This window comes from Panthera uncia, chromosome B1, assembly GCF_023721935.1.
Source record: "Panthera uncia isolate 11264 chromosome B1, Puncia_PCG_1.0, whole genome shotgun sequence".
NCBI lineage: Eukaryota > Metazoa > Chordata > Mammalia > Carnivora > Felidae > Panthera > Panthera uncia.
Window position 1 is genome coordinate 57,824,741 of NC_064811.1, and position 12,227 is coordinate 57,836,967.

Sequence of the window (12,227 nt, forward strand, 5' to 3'; positions counted from 1 at the left end):
TTAATTTGTTTATTTTTGAGAGAGAGAGAGAGAGAGAGAGAGAGAGAGAGAGAGAGAGTGAGAGAGTGTGTGAGTGGGGGAGGGGCAGAGAGCGAGTGAGACACAGAATCTGAAGCAGGCTCCAGGCTCTGAACTGTCAACACACAGTTCAATACGCGGCTCAAACTCATGGACCGTGAGATCATGACCTGAACCGAAAGTGGGATGCCCAAGCAACTGAGCCACCCAGACACCACCCCTCCGATAAGTCTTTTTAAAGAAAAAGTTGTTTCCCAGTGAAATTTTCTGTTAAAATATCTACAACTTTCCAATCCAATGGGAGAAGACAAAAGAAAAACAAGGAAATGAACATGGAAAAATGAACATAGGTAAAATAAACAAATGAAAAATTAAATAATATTTCAGACTAGAATTTTAGAAAATAAAGTATCTCAAAGAGCAGTGCATGATTAAGTGCCAAATCGAAAGTATAGATCAGAGGTATTAAAACTGTTCAAAGAGATACTGCTTGCAGAAAGATAAATATGAAAAGATTTTGACCAAAATAACAAATTTATCTAAGACAACAGAAAAAGGAATGTGGCACTGGTAGACAAGCATAAAACTTCTATTTTCTAGAACAGAGTATTTTACTGTAGGGAAGGTCAGAAAGTTAGCTCACAGAAGGTATTAACTTTCAATCAAAAGTGATTTTCTGACATAAAGTCCCCTATGCCACGCTGTTGCCCTAATTGAGCTCGGTGAAAATTTATTAAGAAAAATACATTTCAATCTCTTCATGACGGTATTAAGTACAGAAATATGTTTTCAGGGCATTTGGATGGCTCAGTTAGTTCAGCGACCAACTCTTGATTTTGGCTCAGGTCATGATCCCAGGGTCTTGGGACTGAGCTTGGGTTCTCTCTCCCTCCCTCTACCCCTTTCCCATGCTTGCTCTCTATATTAAGTTAAAAAAAAAATTTTTTTAAGAGAAATATGTTTTCTTATTGATCGCAAACTTCTCCACAAAAGTTGATTTTTAAGTCCACTATTCTTATTTTGTGAAAATCTTGATAAGTTAAAATATAGATTTTTTTTGGGGGGGGGAGATCATATGAGCAGGGGAAAGGGACAGAAGAAGAGAAGAGGTGAAACAGAGAAAGAGAGACAAGAGAATCTCAAGCAGGCTCCATGTTCAACGCAGAGCCCGACACCAGGCCTCAATCCCACACACACACAAAAAATTGTTTATCTTTTGGGAGCAAGGGAGAAAAAGCAAGCCAGGAAGTGGCAGACAGAGAGAAGGGTAGAGAAATTCCAAGCAGGATCCACACCCTCAGCACAGAGCCCAATGCCAGGCTCAAACTCACAAATGGTGAGATCATAACCTGAGCCAAAACCAAGAGTCAGATGCTCAACCAACTGAGCCACCCAGGTGCCCCTATATGTAAGATTTTTTTTTAAGGCACTGAGGAGAAAGAAAAGAATAGGAATGGAAATAGATATCCCCCCAGTTTGAGATTAATGAAGAAGAAATTAATTCAAAGGACACTGTTAGGATCTAAAGACCTAGGTACCAACACTGGTTCAGATGCTACCTGTGCAACCTAAGCAAGTCTCTCAGCCATCTCTAGATCTTTATTCATAATGCAGTTTTTTCATAAATGTATTACATGTGACTTACTATAATATTTATTGCCTTTCTAAACTCCATGGAAACAGGAACTTTGTTTGGCTCACTGATACATATCCACCAACTGGAACTATGCCCATCTTATTGTCAGGACTCAAATAATTCTTGAGTAAATAAAAGATGGTTTGGAGATTCTTCACCTTCAGATTCCAAAAGGCTGTAGTGTATTTGGAAAGGGGAGACGTAGTTAGAAAAAATAAATTTAAAGGTATATCTTACAGATATTGAAAAATCATACATAGGGCAACATTAAGTAACAGGTAGGGCAAAATGCTCATCATTGGCCAACAGTCTTTGTGCAGGAGATACTACTGTTTAGTTAGCAGTAGAGGAGATGCAGAAATGTGCAAAATCAACTCTACTATCTAGGAACTTATTCCTTTAATGAGAGAGCCAAAGTATGCACACAAATGAACACTATTACAGGGTAAAAAGTACAGAAGGGAATGGGAGGAGGAAAAACGCTGTAGGAAGTAGAAGAGAACTTCCTCCCTTAATACCAATTCCTCTTTCCTCAACTGGAAAGATTCTTCCACTACATTACAGAACAACTGGAGAGAGACTGACATAGGGGATGCAGTCATAAAAATACAAAAATAAATAATCATTTATTCAAAGGTCAACTGAGTTATTAGCATATCCGGCTCTACCATGTCCTGAGCAATTCGGATTAAAAACTAAAATGTGTTTTCCCACTGACCTTACTCATTTTTATTACATTATTTCCATAGCAAAAAAGTTCATTTTGAACCACAGCCAAGTTCTAGAACATTAAAAATGGCCTGAATAAGAAATTCACATAGGGACACCTGGGTGGCCCAGTTGGTTAAGTATCTGACTCTTGATCCCAGCTCAGGTCATAACCTAATGGTTTGTGGGTTCAAGACCCATGTTGGCCTCTATACTGGCAGCATGGAACCTGCTTGGGATTCTGTATTTCCCTCTCTGCTCCTTCCCTGCTTACACACACACTCTCTCTCTCAAATAAATAAACTTAAAAAAATTAAAAGATAAAAGAAATTCACATAAATATTTTAAAACATTTTTGTCATAGAATTTTTATTTACTTATTTATTTTTTAATAGGAAATTTATTATCAAATTGGTTTCCATACAACACCCAGTGCTCATCCCAACGGGTACCCTCCTCAATACCCATCCCCTACCCTCCCTCCCTCCCACCCTTGAAACATTTTTTTAAATGAAATGTAAGATAATTTCCATGAAGAGGGGAGAGATAAAAAGGAAAGATAGGTCCTTATTAAATTTATTCTTTAAAGGAAATAACTTGTCAAAGTTATTAATATTCAAAGCATGACAATTTAAGTTATATTTAAACTATTTTGGATATATTGTTTTCACTAGCTGGATATTTTATGAAATGGTGTGTGTACATCAAGTTCTTGTCTAATATAAAGATCCATCAAAATGCAAGGGCCTTAGAAATTACCAGGTTCAATTCATTGTTACAGATGAGAAAACAGAAGCACAGGACCCTCATTTAAATAGCAGGTTTCTAAATATCTAGCACAAAGAGACCAGTTATCCAATTAACTAGTTCAATATTCTTTCCACTAGAAAATTCCATGCTGGAGTAAAACGGTTTTTTCACTCTGCTCTAAAAAAGCTGACTTTAAGTTCTATATTTAGGGACAAAGCTGTCACTACTTGAACATACTATGTAATTACTGATATTAAGACAACTAACATTATATGCCCCTGATTTATGCAACATAAAATACACAGTATCTCCTATGAAGTATTCTTGCCCCTCTGAAAACAATAATCTAATAGAGCCCTCAGAAATCATTTCTAGTTTATAAAAATGAAGGCAAAGTTAATGGAGCAAGTTAAATCATTGTTTCTCATTCTTGGCAGTATTGACATTTTGGGCTGGATTATTTCTGTTGTTGGGGGCTGCCCTATATATTTCAAAATGTTTAGCAGTATCCCTGGCCTCTACCTTACTGGAGGCCAGCAGCAATTCTACCACAGGTTGTGACACCAAAAAATCTCCAGACATTGCCAAATGTCCCCTTGGAGGAAAAACAAAAACAGACAAAAAGACCCTGGGAGGTGAGAAGCTGAGAACCACAAAGTTAAGTAGTAAATAAATAAAGAAATACAGACAGACAGACAAAAGTGAAATGTGGAAAATGTTTATTGAAAAAGGCAGAGAAAGTAAAAATGAAGAACTGCTCTAAATTAAAGAGACTCCAAAGACATAACCAGCAAAATAATACAAACCTTATGAAATTTTTGTAAAGAAATCTGAGTATGAACTGGATATTACATAGTATAAAGAAATTATGGTTAAGTAAGAAAACACTCATCTTTTAGAGATGCATACTACAGTAGCCATATATAGGAATAGTTCTAGAAATGTGCCATAAAATATTCAGGAAAACAAAGTTGTGTGGCAAATTCTTGATAACACTGAATCTGAGAAAAAGGTTTATAGTGACTTTATCATACTTGTCTCTATGCTTTTGTGCAAGTTAAACCCTTTTGGTTTTGAAAGATTAAAGATGATGCTTTAATCAAAAGAAGTTGCTTTTGTTTAAAAAAAAATCGTTATTTAACAGTACTACTATTTATTTAGATTAACAAGGTAATCAAAATTCTTTTTTACTTTCTCATATGCAAATACTTAACAATGAAAACCAAGGTCTTTTAATAAAGGTCAGGACTTGAGGGTGTCTGGGTGGCTCAGTCGGTTGAGCATCTGACTCTTGATTTCGGCTCAGGTCATGATCCCAGGGTCGTGGGATCAAGCCCCATGTCAGGCTCAGAATGGAGCCTGCTTAGGATTCTCTCTCTTTGCCCCTCTCCCCCACTCATGCTCACTCTCACTCTCTAAAAATAAAAATAAACAACAAAAAACCAAAAAACAAAAAGGTCAGCACTGAAGGAATTTGCTTATACCATTAATGGTACTCCCAGTCCTTTTATACTAAAACACAATGCCATATAAACATTTGGAAAAGAAGAGCCATCTGGCCAAACTGTAAATATTAGCATTACATTTCAAACTAACTCCTTATCAAAGCAGATAAATTATCACTGCTATATTAAAGACAGAAGTTCATCTAGTAATAAACTGGTATTTACTCCCCAGAATAAAGATATAGTATATTCTGATTAACTAGACATCAAATATACCAGTTCCATCTGATTTAACAAATATTCACCACCAATTACATACAATGTGCAAAAAGCAGTAAGGCAGCCAAAGGAGAAAGGAAATACAAAAATCATTTTATTATAATCGATGCCTTCCACAAATATACAACAGAGAAAGGCAATTCTATGTGCAAAGAAGTAACTATACCAAACAAGATTGAAAAACAGTACTAAATAGACACTAATATATCATTATATAGAGAAAGGAAAAAACAATTCTGAATGAGAATGGTAAAAAAAAAAAAAATAATGTTTAAGGAAGAGGAGGCCTTTCAATATTGTGCTGAGAAGTTCAGAATTCATATGGTAGGTTACTGAAGGATTTAAGTATTAAGATAATCAATTTTTAAAAAGATGGTTTTGGACAGATGTGACAACAAAGACAAATCAATTAGGAACTTACTTCAATACATCAAATGAAAGACTATGTGAGGTGAGAATGGGAAAAAGAGTCACCCTCTGAGGATAAAATACTTTAAAAAATGAGAATGCTAGCAGCTCCAGAATTTGGACTTCTTGACCTTTAATACTCCCCACCCTTCTATCCCACCCCTATCCATCAATTACCACTTTTGCTGTTCTGGAAACTACCTTGCCCATTTATCATTCAATTTAAGGCTGGTAATCAGAATTTTAAGATGATAATCTACATTTCAAGAAAGGTCATCTAGATCTTGATTATATTACAAATGTTTTTAGAGTAACAAAGAATTCTTACACTTGCTCCAGGAAAACAAGGTATCTTCAAACCAAAACTCACCATACTTAAAATCTGAAGCTCTCTTAATCCAGTCAATGCAGAAAAATCCCTCCAAAACAATGTTTATGATAAACTTTTTACAAATTGTATGATTTTTACTTTTAGCAAATGTCAGTGTTTGATTTTTATGACCAGTTTTGTCATTTCTGACATAGACTGGGTTTAAAGACATAGATCATAACTGATACCATTTCACCTACCAAAAATAAAGGTTCATTAGAACAACTTGACTTGAGACCATCATCATGTACTGAATTACAGAATAACTCAAGCGATATTCAGAATAGGTTACATAAACTTAATTCAAAGGAATAACAGTTTCTGAATCTTGGTATTATTTACCATTACGAAAATATCTGTTGCTTATAAGAAGATACTAAAAAAGCTGCATATAATAAGGTATATATTAAAGTTAAGAAACTAATTTCAATCTGTATAATTTTACAACAATGACTGAATATTCAGGGAACCTGGGTGGCTCAATCAGTTAAGCGACAGACTTCAGCATAGGTCATGATCTCATGGTCTGTGGATTGGGGCCCCGCGTCAAACTCTCTGCTGACAACTCAGAGCCTGGAACCTGCTTTGGATTCTGTGTCTGCCTCTCTCTCTCTGTCCCTCCCCTGTTCACACTCACGCGTGTGCTCTCTCTCTCAAAAATGAATAAATGTTAAAAAAGATTTTTTTTTTAAGTTTTGAAGCAAAACTACTTTGAAAGTAAAATTCTAAACTGTAGAATAATTTTTTTAGATATGCAAATTGAAAGCTTTAAAAGGACAAATATTTCTAACTTTACAGAATGTATGCCTTCGACAACAAAAATGAATCCAAGAAAAGGACAGCCCTGGGAATCATTAACACTAAGCAGCTGGAAAAGAAACTAGTATAATACAACCTATCTTTATCATCTCAGGTTGGTTGTTAATAAGTGATTCCTTAAAGTCAGGAAAGTGAAAACACATTATAACATAAACATATTACTAAAATATCAGTTTAAAAAATAGGAAAGCCAAGACTGAATGATATAATGCCAAAAACCTATGTTCAGCAAAGAAAGCAACTAATTAAAAGTACGGTTTAATTGAACTCAATGCCTGCTGAAAAAGAGAAATGAAACACATAGTTTTCAAAGTGGGAAGGAAACAAAATACAGAAAACTTAATAAATATGTCTAAAGATAAGGGGCAGCAGGTGGGGGTGGGATGGGGAGTGACAATAAAATACATCTTTATAATAACCATCAATAGGAAGAAAAAGACCAAAGACCAAAACACCAAGTTAATAGAAAAGCAAGTGGGAAAGTTTCTCTTATTTGAAAAAATGACAAACAGAATAGGATTTAAAACAAAACAAAATAAAAAAAACCTCAACTATATGCTATCATGAGAGCTATAATTTTTAGTCATAAGGCTAAAAACAGAAGCATGAAAAAGTAAGCCCAGTCAAAGGTGCTATTAATATCAAAGAACTCAAGGGCAAAAGCATTAAATGGAAAAAGGATATTTTATAATGATAATAGATTTAATACACCAGAGTGTGTAATAGCCAAACTTCTATGTGCCTAACAATATAACATTGAAATATATAAAGTAAAAATACTAGAAATAAAAGCAACTAGAAAATTCACACAACTTAGTGGGATACTTTCCACATAATCTATGTCAGAAAATGAGGAGAGCAAGATTATGCAAGGATATGGAGGATTCAGAAATAGAATTAATGAATTATACTTATGTATCATAGTGAATACAGAACCTGATATATCATGAACAGAGAATACAGTCTTTGAAAGCAAACAAAAGCCTGACCATACCTTAAAGAAAGGAAAAATCTCAAAAGATTAAAAAAATAATAATAATACAGGTTACATTCTTGGTCCATAAAGCTAACAGAAACTAAAATTTAACAATAAAGGACACCTAAAAATTAAAAAAAAATCTCAGAATACAGACAAAATAAAAATTAAAATTGTAAGCATGTTATTTCCTATGGGATTTGGCCATAACTGTCCTTATAGAAAAAATGTAGAGTCTTAAAAATCTTCAAAAATAAAATCCAAGTCAAAATGTATGAGTATAATTTATAATGATAATGGAAATGAAGAAATTAAGAAGAGATACAGAAGTAATTAATAAAGCCAGTAACTGCTTCTTAGGTAGGTCTAGCATAAAAGAGACAAGCCTTTGGCAATTCGATTATAGAAAATAATAGGAAAAAAAAACATGAGTCATTAGAATCGGAAAACTAAGAAAAACTATAAATCAAGAAACATGAAAATCTAAACAAAATGGATGGTTTTCTAGGAAAAGGAATAATCAAAACTAACTCAAGAAAAGGTAGAAACATAATAGAATATATCAATAGAAGATATCTTAAAGGTAGTCATAGATCTACCCTTTAGATGGAACAGAGCATTATGATATTATTTACAAAGCCCAGGAAAGAGATGGGAAAACTCCCTAGCTCATAAGCATAAAAACTCTAGTAGCAAACCTGAGCAGGAATAGCAAAATAACTAAACAAAACAAAAACTTAATGAAACACATCATTAGTAAATTAAATTCAGCAGTTGTGTCATACAACACATACAAGAAAGGGTTGATAAAGAAAATACTAAGAAATACAACTCACTTTAAGTACAGAAATAGTATCTTCCCCTGCCTAGAATGCTTTTTCTTCATGTCTTAATTCATACGTTACCTTCTCAGATTGTACTACCAAAGAACGTACCAGCCTCATCTCTCTACCACACCACTATCCGTATTTTCTGCACAGTACCATCACAGCCTAAAATTATCTTATTCTTGGATATCTGTTAATTAGTTCTCTTCTCCAATTAAAGAAAGACAAGAACCATTCAGATTTAGCACTATCAACAGTGTGTGCCAAAGTTCCTGGTATAATGCAATATCCAAATAAATACTTGCTCAGTAACAGTTAAAAATTGAAAACATCATAACCAGTAGGTAGATGTATCAATGTAATGCACTACATTAAAATTTAGAAGTGAAAAGAATATATATCATCTCAACAAGAACACATAATAACACACGATATTCATTACCATGAAAATACTTGTTAAGTCAAGAAGGAAACTTTTGTTCCTGATAACGTGCTCTACCAGAAATGTCAGCCACATATAAATGTAAAAGTTTAAAAATTGGAAAGGATTCCATCAGGAAAGATGCCCAAATCAGAGCTAGTAGTAAACAGATCTGGAAACCTAACCAACGCAATATGACCAGAAAAAAACAAAATAAACAAAAAACCCCCTAAACACATACAATACTGAAAAAAAGGAAACAACAAAATGCCATCATTTGCAGAAAATATAATCATCCTTCTGGAAATTTCAAGAGAATCCATTGAAAACTAAGTACTTGGTAAGATGAACACACAAAAATCAACAGATTTCCTACATATTAGCAATAACCAATTGAAAAACAACATGTAAACTGGAAGAAAAGATGTAATTCACAATAACAACAAAAACTACCTAGGAATAAACCTAACAAGAAAAGTCTAAGACCTACATCAAAAAACCATAAAACTTTACTAAAGGACATAAAAGAACACCTAAAGAAATGGAGAGGCATACCATGTTCTTGGATGGGAAGATTCAATAGTGTAAAGATGTCAATTCTCCCCAAATTAATCTGTAAATTCAATGCACTTCCAATCAAAATCCCAAAGGGATTTTTAATGGAACTTGACATGTTGATTCTAAAGTTCATCTGGAAGAGAAAATACACAGAAATTGCCAAAAATTTTTTGAAAAAGACAATGGGCAGGGATTCCCTATCAGGCGTTAAATGTAAAATGAAATTAATTAAAACAATGGAGTATTAAATCCAGAACACACATATTTTGGACTTTTAAATATGATAGAAGTGGTATCTCAAGTCAGTGGGGGTAAAAGATATATTGTTCAATAAATTATTTGGGGAAAATGGTTAGGAAACTGGAAAAAGTTAGGTCCCTATCACAGAATGAAAAAAAAAAAATATATATATATATATATCAGATTATATTATATATATATAATTCTAGATTTTATTTATATATCAGATTATATTATATATATGTATAATTCCAGATAATATATATATATTATTCCAGATGAATTAAAATCTACTATGAACATAAACAAAACTAAAGAAGTCACAGAAAAAAATATATGAGACTAAAACTAATATAAGAAGGCTTTTCTGGAAAGACACAAAACCAAGAAGCTAGGAAAGAAAAGAGTGATAGATTTTGACACCATAAAAATGAAAAATCTAAAGATTCCATAGACATGTGACAGATTGAGAAAGTATTATAAAATATGATGTATATATTATAAACAGAATTATAAAGAAATCCTAAAATCTCAGTAAGAAAATGACAAATCCCACAATGGGCAAAACGGTGTAAGTAGGCAATTTATGGCAGATAACAATCAGTAAATATGCAAAATTTCACTGGGATTCAGGTAAATGCAAATTAAAATGAGGCAATTTTCATCCACTGACAGATAATGTCTAATGTTTTACAGTATAATTTGGCAGAATGTATAATCAACATTTAAAAATGTGATTTTCCTTTTAAGAATTTAGTTTACAGAAATACTTGTACATGTAAAAAACACGTACAAGGATGTTCATCACGGTATTGACTATAACAGAAAACAACTATAAGTAATCCACATGCCAATCAACAGAACGATTAATTTAGTTGCAGAATAAAGCAGATCTAGATATAAAGTCCTATACTACAACTATCTAATGCACATTTCCTGCTCGTTCTGTCCCTTCACTTTTCATCTTTTTACCCTTTAACTAATTACCTTCATTAAACCTATCAATAGTGACATTTTCCCCCAATTTGTTTATTATCTTTTGAATATCAGTTGCTTGGGCAAGGACCCTATTTTTTTTCCTTGCTAGTTTTAAACAGTAAATACTTAAAAACATGTACCGAATGAATATATGGTTATCAATCCAGAAAGATACCCAAATTACACTAAGTGAAAAATGTAAGCCACAGAAAAGCAAACATGGTATGTTATCCATCTAAGTTGATTTTAAAACCAAAACATATGCATGTGTAAAATACAAACAAAAAATTTCAAGATGTAGAAACCCAAGTTATTAACAGTGGTAACTGAAGATTGAAATCAATGAGAGAATTTTTTTACTTGATTGTACCCTTCTATCTTGCTTACTTTAAAAGAAAAAAAGATGATGTAATTTCCTAGTGTGTGATTTTGGCAAATAAGAAAAAAACTACTTCAGATCTTTAAAGAAAAATATCAGGAATAACCCAAACATCTCTACGTAATTCTAACAAAAATCCCAAAAGAGCTATCATAACAATCTGTATTATTTTTAGATACAAAGAATTAACCTGATATATATAATTCATTTTTAAGTATGTACATGCAACCTAATTATTTTTAAATGAATGAAAAAAGTCAGGCATCAAAATCAAGTCATAGTAAGTTTCAGTTAAAGCAACTGCTTATTTCTCGAGAAGCAAAATCAGAAAAATATTATATTCTCTTCATTCTTTTCCCTCTGTATTCAATTAAGTTTTTATGAAAGTCGGGTTTACTGAAGTGTAATTTAGAATAAAAGTCACCTTTTTAGTTGTACAAATCTATGAATTTTCACAAATACATAGTTATATAATTACCATCACAATCACGTAAGTCTTTCTTAGCACTCAAATATTTCTCTTGCCCCTTTGTAGGCTCAATTCCTTATAACTACCCTCTGCTACTAGCAACCATGTTTCCTGTTACTTTCAGTGTTTCTTTTCCAGAATGAAATGGAATCATCCAGACTTCTAACTGCAGCTTTCACAAAATGCATAATGCCTTTGAGATTCAGTGATGCTACAGCATGCAACAGTAGTTCATTCCTTTTTAGTGCTGGATAGTACTCCATCATATGGAGGTACCACAATTTGTTAATTCACTGGCTAATGAACATTTGAGTACAAGGTTCATGTGAGCATGTTTTAATTTATCTTGGGTACATACATAAAATGGTTATGTCATATGGTAACTCTATATTTAAATTTATAAGAAACTGACAGACTTTTCCAAATCATAATAGCTTTTTGCTTTTGTACCTGCACTGTTGGAGTTCTGGCTGCTCTGACTTCTCACTAACATTTGGTACCATAGGTTTTTTCCTTTCTTTTATTCCTCCTATTTTCCTAGGATGAAGTTACATTGTGATTTTACTCTGCAGTTCCTTAATGGTTAATGATATTGAGCATCTTTCCCTCTGCTTATTTGCCATTGGTGTATTTCTTCAATAAAAGATCTGTTAAGAACATTTTCCCCATTTTTTTTTTTTTGGTTGTTTCTTCATTATCGAGTTGTAAAAATTCTTAATATACTCTGAATACAAATCCTTTATCAGACACATGGTTTGCAAATACTTTCTCCAGGCTGATGGCTTATCTTTTCATTTTCTTTTCAGTATATTTTAAAGAACATAAGTTTTGAAATGTGATAAAATCCAAATTATAATTTTCTCTTTTATGTTTGCATTGTTTGTGCCTTATTTAAAAGTTTTGTTTAACCAAGGTCACAAAGATTTTCTGTTATTTTCCAGAAGTT

The 12,227-nt window shown here is 32.9% G+C and overlaps 1 protein-coding gene and 1 long non-coding RNA gene across 6 annotated transcripts in view; one reads left to right on the top strand and one right to left on the bottom strand.

Moving 5' to 3' along the window:
* The window catches only part of ANKRD17 (ankyrin repeat domain 17), a 163,063-nt gene that overhangs the window by 84,728 nt on the left and 66,108 nt on the right, over nucleotides 1–12,227 (bottom strand). The window contains exon 1 of one of the 5 annotated variants that reach the window (XM_049630615.1): nucleotides 9,213–9,830. The exons of the other annotated variants lie outside the window; for them this stretch is intronic. Within the exon in view, the coding sequence (XP_049486572.1) occupies nucleotides 9,213–9,215 (3 nt within the window). The 5' untranslated portion in view covers nucleotides 9,216–9,830. Of the gene's footprint in view, nucleotides 1–9,212; nucleotides 9,831–12,227 lie in introns of those variants that run through there. 5 annotated transcript variants of the gene reach the window in all.
* LOC125922810 (uncharacterized) overlaps nucleotides 4,388–12,227 on the top strand; it is a 57,453-nt gene continuing 49,613 nt past the window's right edge. Inside the window, exon 1 of the long non-coding RNA XR_007457800.1 lies at nucleotides 4,388–4,418. This is a non-coding gene — a long non-coding RNA (uncharacterized LOC125922810). The remainder of the gene's footprint in view (nucleotides 4,419–12,227) is intronic.